This window comes from Monodon monoceros, unplaced genomic scaffold, assembly GCF_005190385.1.
Source record: "Monodon monoceros isolate NGI ecotype Baffin Bay Population unplaced genomic scaffold, NGI_Narwhal_1 Super_Scaffold_10, whole genome shotgun sequence".
Classification (NCBI taxonomy): domain Eukaryota; kingdom Metazoa; phylum Chordata; class Mammalia; order Artiodactyla; family Monodontidae; genus Monodon; species Monodon monoceros.
This window is the reverse complement of record NW_021703766.1, coordinates 42,423,507-42,442,345: the sequence shown is the minus strand read 5'-3', so window position 1 is coordinate 42,442,345 and position 18,839 is coordinate 42,423,507. Positions and strand designations below refer to the sequence as shown.

Sequence of the window (18,839 nt, the reverse complement as noted above, 5' to 3'; positions counted from 1 at the left end):
GGTTAGTGAGGTCACACACGTGCTGCACTCGGCTGCATATGAGTGACAAGCACATGGTAAACACACCTGGGCTCAAATCCCTGTCCTGCCATCTGTCAGCTGTGACCTCCCTCAGTTTCCCGTCTAAGGATGATGCAGACATTGGCAGTTCTGACTCCCTGAGTGTGCCGTGTGCAACCGCGAGCATGTGAAACGCTTTGCAGCGTGGCCGTCGTGAAACGAGCACTCTGTAAAAGTGAGCTGTCGTTATTACCAACAGTCCCTTGCTCTGTTTGACCAGTACTCCATGGTGACATGACGTCACATACTTTTGGCTGCTCGATTCCAGGCTGAGTTTGACAGAGAGGCCCTTTGAGACAAAACAGTGGTTCCCCTCCTGCTCTCCAGCGAAGATGTTCCGGGCAGACCAAGCTCTGGGGATGGGAGGGGTGGGGGGAAGGGTCTTCTCTTCGGCTGCTGCCCTGCCCATGAGCTGAGGTTGTCACCTCCCCTCCAGGGAGCAGACGGGAACTGGGAGTGAGGAAGGTGGGGAAAGGAGGACGCTTGGATCCTCCTGGGCAGAGTTGTGAGTCCCCCCAGACCCCTCCCCAGAGGAGGAGACTTGGAGTAGCCAGCATGGCCTGGAGCCCTTTCATTGATGGTGATAATGGAGCTGCCCACCCCAGGCACTGGTCCTCAGGACAGCGTGGGGGGCGACCAGGGATGGCTCTTCTCAGCCAGGAGCGACCCAGGATGTTGGCGGGAGGCGAGGGACAAAGTGGTCCATGTTGTCATGCCTGGTGCCTGGCCATCCTCCCTCCTGCATCGGGTGGCCCATCCCTCCCGACAGCTGCAACTGTGAGACCTGCTCGCCTCTATTCCAGCGTAGCCAGACCTCTTCTCCTGCACGTGTCCCCATCCCTCTGAGTCACTCTGACTCGTCCTCAGCTTGAAATATCCCCAGGGAGGGGTCCCGTCAGCCTTGCCTGTCCTTGAACGTGCTGAGCAGAGCATGCTGTGTTCCCCACCAAGCTAGTTCCTTTTGGCCTCTCCAGCATCCAAGGAAGTGGCCTTAGATCTAAGCATCTAAGTGTCTCGGACTCCTCTCTTCCTTCCCCTCCATACCAGCCAGTCCCATAAGTTCCCCCTCTAGAGTAGGTCCTGATGCTCTTTCCTCTCACATGTCCACTTCTCCTCTCTCTTGTACAAGAGCCGTGGCCTCCTGAGCCCCTTGCCTGCATCCGCTGATCCCCTGCATTCACTGTCCACACAGCTGCCAGCGGGGTCTCTGAAACCTCCGGCCCCTCCATAACGTTCCTCTGCGTATAACTCTCCAGCAGCTCCCCAGGTCACTCAGAGTAAAACCCTGAGTCCTGACTGTGACCTAAAGCCCCTCTGTGATCGGGCTCCCTTGGGCAACCGCTCTGGCTCCTACATCCCACTCCACGCACACTGGTTTCCTTCTCATTCCATGAACATAGCAAGTACGTTCCCACTCTAGGCATTTGCACCTGATCTTGGCTTTCCCTGGACCCACATGCCTCAGAAATCGACAGAGCTCCCTCCCTCTCTTCCTTCTGGTCTCAACTCAGATGACCGCTTTCTAAATCGGCCGCCTTGCAAGCACACTCTGTCCTTCTATCTCTCTTAGCACACTCACCATCTGACCATGTGTTTATCTGGTCTTTGTCTATCTCTTCCACAGGATGTCAGCTCCACCAGGTCAGAGTGTGGTTCTTTTGGTCAGTGCGGCCTCCCTAGAGCCCAGCACTGGCTTGGCATGGAGTAGGTGCTCAGTAACCATGTGTGGACAGAGTGGATGAATTCTGGAGAGTCCAGGCGCTGGGTGGAGTGTGATAGCTGAATTGTGGGTCATCACTGGACGTTAGTCCCTCCTAAGAGATGGTCTTTGTGTCAGATCACATCACTGCTTTCCAAACTTTAAAGGTTTGCCTGTGACCTTCAGGACTTTGATCCTGTCTGTGAACCGCCTGAAACATTTTTATTTCATACGTTTCTTTAAATCAATACACTTGATTGGTTTTTTAACTCAGCCTCATCCTGAGCTTTCATCAAAAAACGAAAAATCATGTTTGGCTGCTTTCCTTTTGCCCTGACACAGACTAAATAAAGTGTGACTATTCACGTAAAAGTCGCTCCACAACCCTCCTGGGGACACCCAGCTCACCCGGGCGGCGCTCAGGCTGCACCGCGAGCAGCACAGGGTCACCCTGACTGTACGTCCCTGGTTATTGACACTCCTCTGTCTCTCAGGGTGAAGTCCTTAGCGTCATTCCTCCCAGGCCAGACCTGCTGGAGCCAGGGCCTGTGGTCGGGGGACAGGTGTGTCAGGGCGGGGCCCCTGCACGTGCGCAGGAGCTCTGGCGGAAATGTCTAGTGTGGCTGCTATGAAGCCCCTGCTGTTCTCTACCACCCCCTCTCACCACTCCAGCCTTGTTTCAGCTCCTGGAACTTTGCCAAACACATTCCCACTTGGGGCCTTCACACAGGGCGTCCCCGAGTGAATTTCCTTCCATACGGATGCCTCCCCAACCCCGAGACCCTAAGTCACACTTCCATTCTAGGCTCTACCAACCTTCCCTGTGCTTCTCCTTGGGAGCAGGGGTCCCACTTTGCAGCCAGGCGTTCTGCCTGAGGTCATTTATTTAATGTCCTTCTCCCTGCATGACTGCCAGCTCGGTGAGGAAAGGGCAGGCCTCAGGGTGGGGTTCCGCCCCACTGCCCACAGCCCTGTTACCACGCGCCTCTCTTCCTTTCTCATGCACGTGGACATCCCACTCCAGCCGAAGCGGCCTCGTCACCTTCCTTTCCAACACAGTTTGGTTATTTCTGCCTCTACACCTTGACTTTGGCCTCTGTTGTATCCTCCGCCCTCTTCAAAAACCAGGGCAGGACCACCTTCCTCAGGAACCTCGCTGGCATCGCCCTCAGCCCTGCGGCTCTATTCTTACCACCCCCTCGGCATCTTCAGACCCATGAGCTTCCTCTGCTTCTCACTGAAACGGCAGTGACGTACAGTGGTCAGCGCGTGGGCTCCAGAGCCAGGCCCCGGGGGCTCAAGTCGGGGCTGCAGCTGGGGGACCTCGAGGAAGTGATGCAGCCTCTATGCCTCACCTCCTCCAGATTCTCAACGTCAGTGCATCAGAGTCACCAGGAGGATTCGTCAAAACACAGACTGCTGGGCCCCAGCCCAGAGGTTTTGATTCCTGCAGTCTGGGTGGGGCCTGAGAATCTGCCTTTCTGACAAGTGCCCAGGTGAGACTGCTACCGCTGGTGCAGGGACCCCACTTGGAGAACCACTGTCGTAGTCGTTAGGGAAAGCAAATGGAGATGAATTCATATAAACCGGGTAGAACCACATGGCACGTAGTAAGCGCTCAACAAAAACGTTAGCTGTTGATACCAGTTCATGCCAGTGAGTCTGGCCTTCTTTAAATTCAAGGAGACCTGAGTCCAGGGTCTGGCCACACCGTTTCCTGGCCTTGGGACCCTGGGAAAATCACCTGGCTTCCCTGAGCCCCAGCGTCCTCATCTTCACAGGACTGTCCTGGAGGTCCCTTCCCAGGATAGCCTGAGCTTCCTAAAGGGCTTCAATACACAGCTGATGCCTGATGGATATTTCTTGAACCAAGTGAAGTTTGAAAGATTGGGAATTCCCTGGTGGTCCAGTGGTTAGGACTCCGCGCTTCCACTTGCAGGAGGCACGGGTTCAATCCCTGGTCAGGGAACTAAGATCCCACATGCTGCACAGCATGGTCAAAATTAATTAATTAATTAATTTTTTTTTTTTTAAAAAAGGAAAAAGGAAAAAAGATTGAAGCTGCAGAGTGCAGCGTGAATATGAGGCACGGCGGTCAAACCGACACAGGCTCATGACACACTGAGATCTGAGGCCCCCGCCGCGACCCGCAGGGTGTGGGGGGGATGTCAGTGAGTGAAGCCAGCCAGGTGTGGGACAACAGGAAATGGTGAGCAGTGTGGCAAGTCAGGAGCCAGGCGCCTTCAGAAGAAGCAGCCACCATCTCTTTCAGTGAGATGTGGCAGTGTGTAACCGCAAGCCCAGGGCTGTCAGTCGCTCCACCTGTGGCAGGAGCAGGAATGAGGGTTGTGATGTGAAATCACCCAGCAGTCAAACATGACCTACTGTGGACCAGCTGCCAGCTCGGAGTGGAAGCAACTTAAGGGCGGCTGGCCTGGGCTCAGGGCTAGGATCCCTGAGGACCCAGGGAAGGGCAAGGAGGCGGGGGGCAGGGCCCCCAAGGACGGGTCTGAAATCATCAGGATCTAGACGGGTGTTTGGCTTCAGGGCATTTATTCCATGTTCCTCCGTACAGGCCCTGGGGCCAGGTATGGGGACAAGAGACCAGGCAGGGGTAGCAATAAATAACACGGACAGACGGGCTCCCCTCCAGACAGATGAGGTTAAAGGAGGTTACAGGGGAGCCACAATGCGGAGCTGGGGCGCTGGCAGGGCGGGGACAGCTGGGAGGGAGGGGGAGGCCAGGCCCCCAGGACCTCACTGTCACCTGCCCCATCCCTTTCCTGCCCCAGCCCCCGCTACTTTGGGGAGGAAGGAAGCTCACAGCCAGTGGGGGCCAGTGAGGGTCCTGAAGGGGTGGTGGCCATCCGGGCTACCCCCGGCTCCCTCACTTGACGCGGATTTCAGCATACTCGGCTAGCTCCTCCGTCAGGGTGTAGCTGTCCTTGGTGGGTCGTTTTCCCAGGTCCGAGTGAGAATAGCTCAGGTCCAGCTCTGGGGGCTCCCCCCGAAGGCCCAGCAGCCTCCTCTCAGATCCCAGGCGCCTCTCACTCTATGAAGGGAACCAACTCATTAGAAGGTCCTGTTCCACCCTTGACAGATGCAAAGGCTGGAGTCGCTTGCACCTCCCAGAGCTGAGTCCTGTGTGAGCCTCCTTCCTTAAGGACCGCCAGCTCAGCCAGCCCCACGGTCCCCAGTCCCCCTCTGGAGCTCTTGCCTGTGCCGATCCCCGCTACGCAAAACAACCTCCTCGCTGCCAAGCCTGAAAGTCGCCCACAAATTCAATGTTTCCAGGAAGCCTTCTTCAACATAGGAATTTGGGGGGGGGGCACTCAATTCAGTCCATAACATGCTCTTAGATTAAAGCCACCTGGTCGGGTGCCCACCTTCCCCGATTTTTGTAAATGCCTGACTCAGTATGTTTGGGTCTGGTGTGGTCCCCCTCCTCAACCTGGGAGATCCTGCAGGTGCAACTTTGGCTTCCCTGTCACGCTTTCCATCCCTACCCCCCACCTTTGGACACACACACACACACACACACACACTCACACACACACACACACACACACACACACACGACAGTGGCCACAGACATACAGAGGGGAGCAGCAATGGGACAGAATAGACAAGGCCAGGAGTGCTGGGCAGAGCCAGACTGAAGTGGGGACCAACCTGGACGCCTGACGGGGACGCACACACATGCACGCCAACCCCAGGGCCCAACAAGGGCCCAGAGGTGGGCACACTGAGGCCCCTGGAACCTACCTCCTGGGGTGCTCATTCCAGGGTAGAGAGCTCTCTGGACTATTGGAGAAGGAAATGCAGTCATAGACGCAGGTGGGGTGGATGAGGGCTTCTCTTGGGCCCTGAGCTCCACAGCCCCCCGCCAGGCCTCAGCCTGAGCACCCCTTCCCAGCCCAGGGCCAAGCCAGCCCTCCGCACGACCCCTCCCTCCCTTCTGCGGGGCCAGCTCCCCCTCTGCCCCTGGGTCTCCCGGGCCCCCTCCAGGCCCTCGGGGTCCCTGGCACACAGGATCTCCAGCTAGCCTGGCCCCACAGGGTTCTGGCCTCACCTCATATTTCTCCGGCACCCCAGAGATGCGGAAGTCACTGCTGAACAGGACGGGGGGGTCGTCCCCCGCTGGGAAGCTGGCGCTCTCTGTCACGTTCTTTCTGCAGGGCAAGACATGTCAGCTCCAGTGGGACCCCCAGGTCCCCCCACTCCTCTCCCTATCTGCAACCCCATCTACCTAAGGAGTATGGCCCAAGGGGCCCCAGAGCTGCTCCCACCCGCCTCTCTAAGATGGGCAGCCAGCCCCTTTGGTGAGCAGCCTCTTCCTGTCCACCACTGCCCACCCCTCCTCTGCTTCACAACTGAGGATGAGCCACCTGGGCCCTGGTCTCTGCCACTTTCAGGACCCCAGCCTGGCTGCTCTGGGTTCTCCTCATTCGCTCTGCGGCTATCCGCACCCCCTTGCCGCCAGGATGCGGAGCGGGAGATTAATTCCTTGTCAGGAGAGCTGATGTGTGCGCACCACAAGGAAGAAAATTAACAGCAGCGCACCTGTGGCAGGTGGATGTGGCTTGGGACTGCGGAGCGTTTTGTTTTGTCTTGTTTTGTTCTGTTTTTTTAAGATTTCTTTGATGTGGACTATTTTTAAAGTCTTTTCATTGAATTTGTTATAATATTGCTTCTGTTCCACGTCTTGGTTTTTTGGCCACGAGGCATGTGGGATCCAGCTCCCCGACCGGGGATCGAACCCGCACCCCCTGCCCTGGAAGGTGAAGTCCCAACCACTGGACCACCAGGGGAGTCCCTGAGGAGCGTTTTTGATATCACAGATATGTGTAATCGTTGGGGCTTCCGGAACCAACTGTGACTGATGTTCTGGTTGCAAGCCAGGGGTACCGGCTCTCCCCATCACACCGGAGTGGCAGGAGGCCACAGTACAGGATGCGGGGCACAGGTATCGACTGGTGAGAAGTGCTCGGCCCAGGCACTGGCATGCGTGACCCGACCACGGCGGCCCATGTTAGCCGGGGCCCTCTCTCCTCCATCCAGCTGAACATTCTCAGAGCAGAATCCTCCCTCCCTTGCCCACCCCCAGCCTCCAACTGCTCTGCCCCTGCCCTGCCCTTGGAGGCCACCCCGCCCCGCCCCAGCTCAGCCCGGAAGGCTACTCACTTTCTGCGCGTCTGGGTGATGTAGCAGACGATGGCAATTAGGATGGCAAAAGCAACCACCGCTCCCACGGGCCCGATCTTGGCCCACATCAGGCGATCTGAGGGAAGAGAAGACCCAGGCGCCCTCAGGGCTGCCGGTGGGAGTGAGGACACCTGGGTTCTTAGGAGACAGGCTGGGGCAGGGGTGAGAGGGAAAATATTTACACCGCTGGCATATCCTTGCACTGACTGGCTAGCCTGAAGGCCTTTGTTGCTGGAGGGGCCAGTAAAGTACAGGCAAGCTCAGGGCAGCCTCTCCTAACTGGCTGGAAAGGGCATCTTTACCACCCGATCAACTGCGCAGCCTGACCCACGCGCAGCGGCTGGTGATCAGCCTTGGGGAGGGGAGCTTGGATCCAAGAGGGGTCCTTGTCTGTCCCTTGACTCCCAGCCCCAGGCCACACCACTCACGGGCTCCCTGGAAGGGCAGCTCCAGGCTCTTGGTGCCATAGAGGTTGTGGGAGGAGCAGATGACCCGGGGCGGGGCCTGGGCCTGGCCCCGCAGCGTGAGGATGCTGGTCAGCAGGAGGCCGCTGCGCTCCGAGTACACGAACTCGCGCTCCGTCTCGTTCACGGTCACGTTACGCGAGGGCAGCTCGAAGGCCACGGACGGCTCTGGGTTGGCTTTTACCACGCACAGGCACTGCACCGTGTCACGGGCCGCCGCACAGTGGGACTCCAGGAGGATCACGGGGGCAACTGCAGGGGCAAGACCAAGACCCCGCGGGCTAGAGACAGGGCCTCGGGGGCTCCTTGGCTGTCGCAGAGATGAGCTGCCTGTTCCCCTCTGCACTCTCTTTTACGTCCTCTCTAACTCTGCTCACCTTGTGAAACATAAATCAGATCACGGTGCTGCCTGCTGAAAGCCCCCCCCCCGCAAATTGCTCCCCATGTCACTTAGAATAAAACCCCAATTCTTTGCCTTCGCCTGCAAGGCCCTGCAGGACTTAGCCACGCTCTAATCTCCTGCTGTCACCCTGGCTCATTCCCTTCCAGCCACACCAGCCTCCTTGCTTGTTTCTCATACTTGTGGAGCTTTTTCCAACAGCCGGGGTGGGGGTGGGGGGGTCTTGCGTTTCTCCCTCCGCTAGGAACACTTCCCTGACACCTGCCAAACTCACGCCCTCACTCCAGGCAGCTTCTGCGCAGACCATGTCTATTTCTCTGACCACCCCATGTAAGTTGCACCTCGCTTCAATAACCATTCACTCGAGTTTTCTCCCCAGCACTTATCCCTACCTGGGTTATACACTGATGTGGCTGGTCTTGTATTTGCATCGAGACAGGCTCTTACTCAGTCTCCGCTCTGTCCCCCACACTTAGAACATGACTTTCTTTTTTTTTTTTTTTTTTTGCCATACCACACGACATGCAGGATCTTAGTTCCCTGACCAGGGATCAAACCCAAATCCCCTGCAGTGGAAGAGCAGATTCTTAACCACTGGACCTCCAGGGAAGTCCCTAGAACATCCCTTTCACCCGGCAGGAGCTCTGGGAAGACTTACTGGATGAACTATTGCGTTCAGCCAGCTCCCCTTCCAGGCCATCCTACAGATGCCCCTACTGACTCCCTGGAGCCCCCTGCATCCTGACCCTCCCTCCCTCGCAGGATTCCCCGTGGTACCAGGTACCACCCTCCACCCAATATCATTTTGTTGGGCTTTGCTTTGCTGCCATTTAAATTACAAAAACGATACTGGTATTTTTTTTCCTTTCATTTTCCAAAATATAAAATTAGAATAGAACATTGAATGTTGCTTTTTAAACTATGTTCTCTTTCCCTCATGGAGAGTCTGGCACTCCCCTCTGCTTGCTCTAGACTGACCTCTGGTTCTCAGCCCTGAGCAAAACCCACTTCCACACGGGCAAAAGATCCTTGGCCCACCTACCCCACTTATTTTCAATTTCCAGTAAAAAAAGAATATGCAGGTAACAGCGACGGAGCAGGGAGTCACATGAGCCGTGTATTGGCAATAGGGATCATTCCATTTGGAACCTCAATGTGTACATATCTCTACGTCTAGTAAATTAACAGTTAAATATTCCAAATTCTGTTGAGGCAGACGTGCACTATGCTTGCTGTAGTATTGACAAATTAACGCACCACAGAGTAAATTAGTAATGACAAACCTGAATGGACAGTGATTAATTTTTTAAAAATCCTTTCATTCAATACTGCACCACTGGTACTGTTGTGACAGTGTTGCGGGAACGCTGACACCCTGTTGCATGTGCTCAGCATCTTTGCAGCATTGCCAGCAGCCTCGCGACCTATGAAACCCTGATTGACACTAGATAAGCCCCAGGTCCCACAAAGGATGGGGAGTTTGGGGTGAGACAGCTTTGGCTTGAATCTCAGCTCTGCCATCTACTGGCTGGTGGCCCCAATCAGGCCACTCAGCTTCCTGGGCCTCTGAGTTGGACTTCTCATGTGTGCAAAGAGGGGTAATGGTCCTTGACTTGCCAGGGGCTACGGGACTCTGTTCTGAAGTGGGCACATGAGTTTGTTGAAAAGAAAGCTTAGGGACTTCTCTGGTGGTGCAGTGGTTAAGAATCTGCCTTCCAATGCAGGGGACCTGGGATCGATCCCTGGTCTGGGAAGATCCCACGTGCCACGGAGCAACTAAGCCCGTGCGCCACAACTATTGAGCCTGCACTCTAGAGCCCACGAGCCACAACTACTGAAGTCCGTGCGCCTAGAGCCCTCGCTCTGCAACAAGAGAAGCCACCGCAATGAGAAGCCTGCACACCGCAACAAAGAGTAGCCCTCGCTCACCGCAACTAAAGAAAGCCCACGCAGCAACGAAGACCCCATGCAGCGGGGAAAAAAAAAAAAGAAAGAAAAAAGAAAAGAAAAAGAAAGCTTAATATCCCACGCAGGGATCGAACCACTCCAGCAGAGGAAGCAAGTGAGCAAAGCCTTGGCAGCAGGAAGGCAGGCGGATACCCAGCCAGGAGTTCAAAGGAGAGATGAGTGGGAAGCTAAGAGGATGCCTAAGACTTACGGGGTACATGGGACATGTCGGGCACTATGGGCGCTCACCATAATTTCCTTATACTGTCATACCCGTTTTTCAGAGAAGAGAATCGGGGCTCAGCAAAGGTGAATTCACTCGTCTGGGATCACACAGCACATCTCCATCACAAGATGGAGATAGAGCTGGGATTCGGACCCAGGTCGATTCAGCTCTGTCGGGTGCTGGGCACCAGTAACATTTCCGTTTCCTCCTATTAAACGGGTGAAGGGCAGTCCCTGCCCCCAATCGCGTTGTTGTGAGAATGAAATAGGTCAATATGCACAAAGGGCTGAAACCAGTCTTCTAGTCATCACAAGGTCTCAGTGAGGTGAGTGCCCTGCAGGTCCCACGCTGTGCTGGGACCCAACCCCCACCCCCGCCCCCGCCCCGCTCAGGAGCACCCACCATCGTCAGCGAGCACGGAAGCCCCGGTACTAGGGGACGCAGACTTTGGGGACAGAGAGGGGCCTGAAGCCGGACACCCAGAGGGTAAGCACAGCGACACAGGCCTTGGAGCCCAGTGACCGGCTCAGCAGGGGTGGGGTGGGAGGCACAGCTGCTCCTCCCCTCCGGCAGACTGAAGGCCTTGAGTACCTTGGGTACCAAGGACTGCAGGGGAGATGAAGCAGCCAAAGGTTTAAGAACTGGGTCGACAGGAGTCCAGAAGAATCCTGGCACTGGCCAGCCTTCCAGCTGCATAGCCTTGGGGAATTCTGACCTTCAGTTTCTCCTCAAAGGGGATGACGATAATACGTAGCTGCTTCAAGGGGCGACCACAAGGGCTCAGCAAAATAACACGTGCAGGGGATGCAATCCTGGCCCAGAGTAGGCCCTTAATGATCGTTTGCTGCCACCACTCTTATTATACAGGAGGGTCTGTGACTGAAAACATTCGTGAGCTGGAGGTGTGTGTATGATCAGAGGTTTCCATCAGATTCTCAGGGGGTTCTCTGACTCTACACCTAAGAACCCCTGGCTTGGGATATAGGTTTAACAGGGAAAAGCGTGAGGCAGAAGGGTGGGCATGTATGGAGAAGGCGGGGTACCCGCACAACCCATATGCATGATCACGTTGGATGCTGCGAGCGAGCAGAGACTGGGAAGGAAGGTGCCCAAAGAGGAAGGGTTAGCAGGGCAGTGGTGGCCATCACCTTGCCCTGGAAGATGGCACTCCAGGAATAATCTGTCTCTACTGACTACAGCCACATGCCATATTGAATATACGGACTGTGCCCAAAACCTTCTGGCAAGCTTGTGTGGTAGGGACCATTGTAGGTGGAATAATTTGGAGACAAGTGCCAGAGGCCAGGCTGGAGCTGGGGAGGAAGCAGGGGGAATGGAACTACGAAGGTGACATTCCAGAGGGAGTTGCTGGAGGAGGGGGAGTGGAAACTGCGACTTGGGAGCTATGACCCGAGTGACGGCCGGGGTGGGGGTGGGGTGTTGGCGGTGATGTCCATAGAAGGTTGGGAAGGGCTCTGGTTGGCAGTGGAACAATGGGCTTCATTCCCAAGACAGTTAGCTTTTTATATGCATCCGTCTCATCTCTCTGGCTGTACTATTATCTGTTAATACGCTTGGTGTCCTCTTGGTCCTACCCCCCCCCACCTCCCACTGAGCCACACAGCCCATGCATGTAACAACGGCTTGATCAATGTATTCTGATGTCATAACATAGGATGAGGTCAATGGGCAGTACAGAAGAGTGGAACCAGGCCACTGTATTTGAATCTCAGTTCTGCCGTTTTCTGGCTGTGTGACTTTGGGCAAGTGACATAACCTCTCAGGACCTCAGTTTCCTTCTCTGGAAACTGGAGACAGTAAGAGAACCTCCCTCATTGGATGTAACAAAAACGAAAGAGTGGGTCCCTGTACAGAGCTTCCAACATTGCTTGGTGCCTAGCGACGCTCCATAAGGGTCAGAGGTCGTGGTTATTCTTTTAGTTAACGCAAAGGGGCTGTGGCCACAGGATTCAGAAATCTCCTTGGTCACAAGCCCACACCAGGATGTGGGGGTACCGTATTCTCAGGTGGGGCTTTTATTTTCTTGCTGTGGGTTCCGCTTTCCTCCCTTCCTCGTCCTTATCTGCTGGAGCGAAGCTGACCGCTGGCTGGGATGCGGGGGTACCTCCCGGTAACCTGGGTGTCCCCCATTGAGCCGTCCACCACAGGGGTGGGTGGGCAGGAATCAAGCCCGGCTGCCCTCAGCAGGGGCAGCGGATGCAGGGGAGTACTCACACTCCACGGATAGGTTGAAGGCGGTGGCCCTCTGACCGTACCGGTTCTCGGCCACGCACCAGTACTCTCCATCATCCTCAGGCATGATGGCAGGCAGCTCCAGCTGCAGCTCGCTCTCATAGATGACGGTGGCCAGAATCTGCTTCTCCTTGAAGATGGTAAGAATAGGATCCGGGTTGCTCTGTGTGGAGCACAAGATGGAGACTGTCTCCCCCTCCACGGCCACCACTGTCCCGTTCACCGTCGGCTTCCAGGGTGCATCTGGGGGGCAGGACAGGGGGCCGATGGTCAGAAGCTCCCACCCCCAAATGTGACCCCCGACACCCCAATCAGGGCACACCAGCTCAGGATGGCTCAGGTAACCCCAGGCCTGGGTGTCTCGTTTACAAAGACAGGGGCTCTGCAGCTACAGTGCTTGTGTTTGAATCCCGGCTCTACCCCTTCCCAGCTGTGTGTGGACCCATGTCTAAACCCCTCTGGGCCCCATTTTTCTTATCTGGAAAATGGGCTTTAATAATATTCCCAACCTCATAGGGGTCACTGAGAACCAACTGTGACAAGCACTGTTTTAGCCTGAACAAGGTAGATGAAGATCCCTGCCCATGTGGACAGATGCTATATAAGGAAATCAAACATCTAGTTGGCAAGATGGGGATAAGTGCTTTGCAGAAAAATAAAGGTGGGATGGGAAATCGGGGTAGTTGACAGTCTTAACTAGGATGGTGAGGGAGGGCTGCTGTGAGCCTAGAAGGAGGTGAGTAGGAGCCAGCCGTGGGGAGGCCCCAGGGGAAGAGTATTTCTGGAAGGCACTCAGAAACTGCTGAGTAAATGTTGGCCGGTGCTGTCATTTTTATTATCCCCAGCCCTGGGCACTTTGCCTCAATAAATATTTGTGAATGAATGAATGAATGAATGACCTCTCCTTGGCTCCTAGTTAAGAATCCTGTCTGACGGGCCCCCTCTCCCTGGGGCCCCATAATGTTCGGGGGCTGGGAGAGGCCTGGGTTCTCCTCAGCCCTCCCATCAGAACTGCAATGGGGCTCATTTTAAAATGCAGATTCCCGGAGCCAGGCCCAGCTCTACCCGCAGGAAACTGAATTTAACAGGCTTTCCTGGGTGGCAGGGATTGCCTCTGCCTCTTCCCATCTTGTCCTAGCGAGGAGAGTGGTGCAGAGTAGGTGTTCACCAGATACTCGTTGGGGAAATGAAGGAACTCCTTAACCTGCAACTTCCTCTCCATCTCCACCTCAACCATGGGCGTGGTCCCGACCGCGCCCCCACTGGGCCCCCAGCTCCGCCCCGGGCGGGGGCGGCGACTCACACATGACGCTGAGCCCCACGGTGCGGTTGTCCTGGCCATAAGCGTTCTCGGCCAGGCAGGCGTAGACGCCGTCCTCCGCGGGCGTCACCTCGTCCAGCTCCAGGGACAGGCTCTCGGTCACCGCCTCCCGGAGCACCGTGCCGTCCCGCATCCAGGTCAGCAGCGGCGGCGGGTTGCTGTCGGCCCCACAGAGCAGGCTGACGTGGGAGCCCTCGATGGCCTCCACCGAGGAGTTCATCTCCACAATCACCGGGGGGTCTGCGGCGCCGGAGACACAGGACGTCAGCGGGCACGTGCCGCAGACCCCGCCCCCGGCCCGCACCCCGGCCCGCACCCAAGCTCACACTTGACGTCCAGGCTGGCGTAGCCCTCGAACTGCAGGGTGGTGTTGGGGAAGGAGGCCTGGCAGCCCAGCCGGTAGCCGTTGGCCTCCCTGGTGGGCACGAAGTGCAGCAGCGACACCTGCACCCAGGTGCCCTCGTCCTCGCGGAGCCGCCCCAGCACAGCCGGCTCCCCGAGCCCCTCGTGGCCCAGCCAGCTCAGCTCCGGGTGCATCTCGGGGCAGTTGTCAGGCACCATGCAGCTGACCTCCACTTCTGTGCCTGCCACAACCTCTGGGGGGACCATGATGTTGGGGGTGTCTAAGTGAGACGGGGAGATGGAGGGTGAAGGAAGCAGCATCGGACCCCCACATTGTCCGACTCCAGTCCTGGTACCCGGTCCCCTCCCCATCCTTGGATGCAGAATTCCCTACAACCTTCTCTCCTCCTGGGTACCCTTCACCCAGGAGCCCTCCGCAGATCCAACCGCAGATGTAATAATAACGGAAACAGCAATATAGTGGTCTGAGTACTTTACTGTGTGTAACTTGCCCGTCCTTCCAGCCATGCCGAACGTAGAAAGTGGGTAATGTTATTTTGCCCATTTTGCGGATGAGGAAACTGAGGCCACAGCGCGCATGAGGTAAAACTGAGCTTCAATCCCTGTCACTCTGGCTTCATCGTCTGTGCTCTGGACACTACATTATATTCCTCAAGAAACCTCTCTCCTTCCCATGTTTGCTTTGGTTTACCTTCCACGTGCGCGCGCGCGTGCGTGCGTGCGTGTGTGTGTGTGTGTGTGTGTGTGTGTGTGGTGTGTCCTGGAGCTGTCTGGCTGTGCCTGGCGGCGGAAGCGGGGTCTCTGTGCATCAGGGCTGTAATCTGGCTCCTCATATAGACTCAGAGCTGATGGCAAACCTGAGTCTAAGGGTTCCATGCCTCTCGGGGCCTCTCAGAAATGAGGCAGCAGACCCTACTCTAATTGCCCAAACTGGCCCAGAGCTGCATTTTATTTGACCTAAATTTAGGGTATTTTTTAAAAAAAGTATCTGAATCAGCAGCTGATGTTGAAAAAACATAGAAAAATACACAGTTCCCCTTGAAAATTCGGGAATTCCCTGGTGTTTCAGTGGTTAGGACCCTGCGCTTCCACTGCAGGGGGCAACAGGTTCGGTCCCTAGGATCCCGCATGCCGTGTAGCAGAGCCAAAAACAAAACAAAACAAACAAACAGACAAATGGAAAACTCAGAATGCTTGAGAGCAATGACCCTGCCTTCTCACCCAGCACCACTTAGACGGAGCTGGGCGTCATGTACCAGGCGCTGCTTTGCCCACTTGACAACTATTCCCTCGTTGAACTTTGAGTGCTGTTCTTAACCCCATTTTACAGAAGAGGAAAACAAGGCCCAGAGAAGTTAAGTAACTTGCCCTCGGTAGCCCCGCTAACATAGGAATCCAGAGGCCTGGCCCCAACCCCTGGGCCCGCTGCCTTTACCCCAGGTGTTTCTGGAAGAGTAAGACCACTGCTTTCCTCTGAGAGCCCTGCTTTGCCTGTTTCAGTCATCTGCCTGGGCCGTGTGGGCAGGGGGGTTTGCACCCCTCCCCCCAGCCAAACCAACAAGTCCCTGGTCCTGCCAGCTAGACCTTCCTGGAAAGGTGCCAGGAGGACTTCCTACTCCCCCTGCGCCCCCTGCATGGCCCCAGGCCCACGGCATCTGCACAGCCCCTGGGAACTCACTGATGATGTCCAGGACGCTGTGCTCGGAGAAGGTGTACTGGTTGTAGCCCCCCAGGTCCCCGCGGAAGTAGTACTTGCCGCCCAGCTCGGGGCTGAGGTTGCTGAGCAAGAGGGTGCAGTTGCGCAGGCCCAGGGCCCCCAGGAGGCGGCTGCGGCCCTGGAAGCTCTCGTGGACGACTTGGGTGCGTGACTTGAAGACCACTGGCGGGTAGTTTTTCGGGTAGGGGCTATTGAAGTACCAGACGCCGTGCACAACGGCCGGCCGCAGCTCGTCGGGGAAGTCGAAGCGGCAGGGGATGGAGACACACGTGCCCTCGAAGGCCGAGATGGATGAGGGCATCCAGGCCCCCCAGTGACCCCCGCGAGAGGCTGTGGGCAAGTAAGACCGCTGAGGCTGAGGGACATGTCCTGCCCGGATGCTCTCAATCCCCGCGCTCCCATCACCTTCCACTGCCCTGCGGGGCGGGGGCGGGGTCCAGGGACCCACAGAATCAACCCCAGCCTGCTCAGGGGCCAAGACCCCAGGAGCCCCAGACCCCCAGGCATTACCTGAAATCATGATCCAAAACAGAGGCAGCGCCGTGAGGAATATCATTTTGTACAGCAAGTGAGCAACAGCTGGATAGGGGAGAAGAGAGGAGAGGGTTAAAGGCCAGGGGAAGTGAAAAGGGTGCTTCTAGGAAGGCTTTAGGAAGCAGCCTGTTCAGATGTTAGCCACTGCTGCTATTATTATTTATAATCACAAACACATCTATGGGCATCAACCATGAACCACCCCCAGTACTTTACTACACAGATTCATTTGATCTCTCTGAGGTAGGTGCAATTATTATCCCCACTTTGTAGCTGAGGTCCAGAGAGGTTGAGCAACTTGCCCGAGGCCACACAGCAGGTAAGTGGCAGAGCTAGGATTCAAGCCCTGTCTGCCTGTCCAGGTCTGCAGATTTCACCACCAAACTGTCCTGACTCTATGTGGTGGTGACGTGCTAACAATCATCTTCATCACCATCCTGCCCTTGGGGATCTCCAAAGAGTAAGGATAGAGCCAAGTCTGGACCAGCATCAGGAAGCAGGGGAAGCCAGGAGGAAGGGGAATTTGGAACCCTCCCCCTCACCTCCGTCTCCCTGAGTTGGGAATGTCTTCTGGTCCCACTTGAAGCTGTCAGCCGGCCAACCTGGAGCAAGAGTCAGACAGGTGCAAGGAGGTGGGGGCCTGAGGGTCCCCTGCCCCTCCCCGTCCCGCTTTCAGGATCTACTGTGAGTAGATCCTGTAGGCTGCCCACATGGTCTCTGTTGCCCATGGTTGCTTGGGACCCTCCCACACAGCCTGAAAGCTACTCTGTGGTCACCTTCCGAGGCAAACTGCGATGGAGGAGGACTCTCGGGAAGAAAAGGGAAGCAGCAGAGCTCTGGGGGTGGGGGGAGGCGGGGGGAGTGAACGCGGTGAGAGAGCACACGTCCCACGGCTGAGGCCTGGGGCTGGGAGGCAGGGACCCAGCCCCATCAATGACTGGGTTTCACATCATCAACATTCCCAACATGCCACGTGAATTCCTGCCGCCCCCTCCCACCCTACAGATGGCCCCTGGCGTCCCCCCCCTCCAGAGGCGCGAGCCCGGCACAAAAGAGCCCTGTTCCCTCAGGGTGAGGGTGCCTCGTCCTGGGGGGCTTCTGGGGTAGATGGGGGTGAGGCAAGAGCTGGGCGAGCCTGGCTGGGCTCTGAGTGGAGCCAGGAAGGACCAGGGATTGGGGTTAGTGACTCCCTGGCACCCAGCTCCTCTGTGGGTCGCCTCAGGGTTGGACCCAGTGTTTCCAAGTGGCTTCTCTTCCTGGCCTTTGACACTCTCTTCCCACGGACAGACGCATGCGGTCAGACACATGCAAATACTGCCATGAAATGTGACAGATCTGGACGCAGCCAGAAGGAGCAGGCTCGCACCGTAACACCAGTCAGGTCTCTGCACACGCCGACAGGCACCGAGACCCCCGTGTGGCAGACACACACACACACCTGCGTCCTCCTGCCCACCACACACCGGGACGGGCATAGGCATGGCAATCGGGCATACACACGGACCTGCCTGCGTGCCATGCTCGCAAAGACACTCGGACCGGCTATGGACAGACCCACTCAGACACATGCTGATGGACACGCAGCAGATGCCACCTTTGCACCTGCGACGGGAAGGTACAGGAGGTAGACACAGGTGAGGGCCACAGGGCCTGGGCAGACGTGTGAAACAAGTGTGTAGACCATGCCTTCTGAATGGGGGTGAAAATTGGTTCTTGGGGTGGGGTCCAGAAAAATCTTAGTTATTACAGTGGTTTGTGGCTCTCTAAAGGACCACGGTACATAAACATATACAGTCTATCCATAATATTAAGATCTCATGGGGGGAGCTGGATTAGGAAAAACAGGTCTAAAAGCTTTCCTTAGTGGGGTGTAAATAAAGGTGGAGAAACACTGATGTGGATTAAGACTCACTAAGAGAGGTGCATGAGCACACGCGCCCCCGTCGCGTGCTCAGGGGCTGGAACTTGCTCACCCACAGCACCCTCCCAGATGGCAGGATGCAGACGTCTGATCACCTGGGCATCCTTCCACTCTTCACCTGTCCCTGGATGACTTCCACCCCATCTGCCACAAACTTAGGAGCCCCAGGGCAGAACGTCCACCAGAGGGGGGCTGAGGAGGGCTCTTCATTCTTTCTCTCTGTGGTTTCTTCCCAAGGCCCCGTCACTACCCCTGCCACGGTCCCAGCCCATGCCCGCAGCACCCTCCCCCACCCTAAATTAGTGGCAGCTCCCAGCCACCATCCACGGCCCAGACCGCTTCGCATTGCACATGCCCTGGGCGACCCTGCCCCGTGCTCTCAGCCCCGGTCCTCTGTTCTCCTCCCCGTCCCACGGCCCTCTCGGCTGCAGTACTCACCTGATGCTCTTGCTTCTGCACCCTCTGCTCCGCAGGCCCCGCTCGCAGTCCCCTGGCCTCCCAGGGTCTAGGGCCCCACTTACCAGCCCCTCCCCTCCCCCTGGGTGCCAGGGGCCGCCTGCCTCCAAGGCCCAGCTCCTCCCTGCCCCCGGGGGAGGGGGGCACAAAGGGCCCTTGTCACCACTGCTTGAACTGGGCAGCCTGATGCCTGGGTTCTACGAGCTCCTTCCTGGAGGGGCTGGGGGCGGCTGCCTCACTCATTCCCCCCTCCATCACTGTGTACCCTGGTTC

The 18,839-nt window shown here is 56.7% G+C and overlaps 1 protein-coding gene across 2 annotated transcripts; it reads right to left on the bottom strand.

The window, feature by feature from the left end:
- Positions 1–4,295: 4,295 nt before the first annotated feature.
- MAG (myelin associated glycoprotein) lies at positions 4,296–18,588 on the bottom strand. 2 transcript variants are annotated; one of them, XM_029201276.1, is made up of 13 exons: positions 18,549–18,588; positions 17,407–17,548; positions 16,732–16,791; positions 16,166–16,234; positions 15,617–15,985; positions 13,902–14,198; positions 13,558–13,815; positions 12,237–12,497; positions 7,393–7,680; positions 6,944–7,040; positions 5,832–5,931; positions 5,525–5,563; positions 4,296–4,811 (listed from the first exon to the last, which is right to left on the bottom strand). In XM_029201276.1, exons 4-12 carry the CDS (start codon positions 16,209–16,211, stop codon positions 5,537–5,539), a joined length of 1,743 nt encoding a protein of 580 aa, XP_029057109.1. In that variant the 5' UTR covers positions 16,212–16,234; positions 16,732–16,791; positions 17,407–17,548; positions 18,549–18,588; the 3' UTR covers positions 4,296–4,811; positions 5,525–5,536. The 2 variants fall into 2 exon arrangements, with proteins under 2 accessions (XP_029057109.1, XP_029057101.1); XM_029201268.1 differs by lacking the exons at positions 5,525–5,563; positions 17,407–17,548; positions 18,549–18,588 and having other exon boundaries at positions 16,732–16,785.
- Positions 18,589–18,839: the final 251 nt, after the last annotated feature.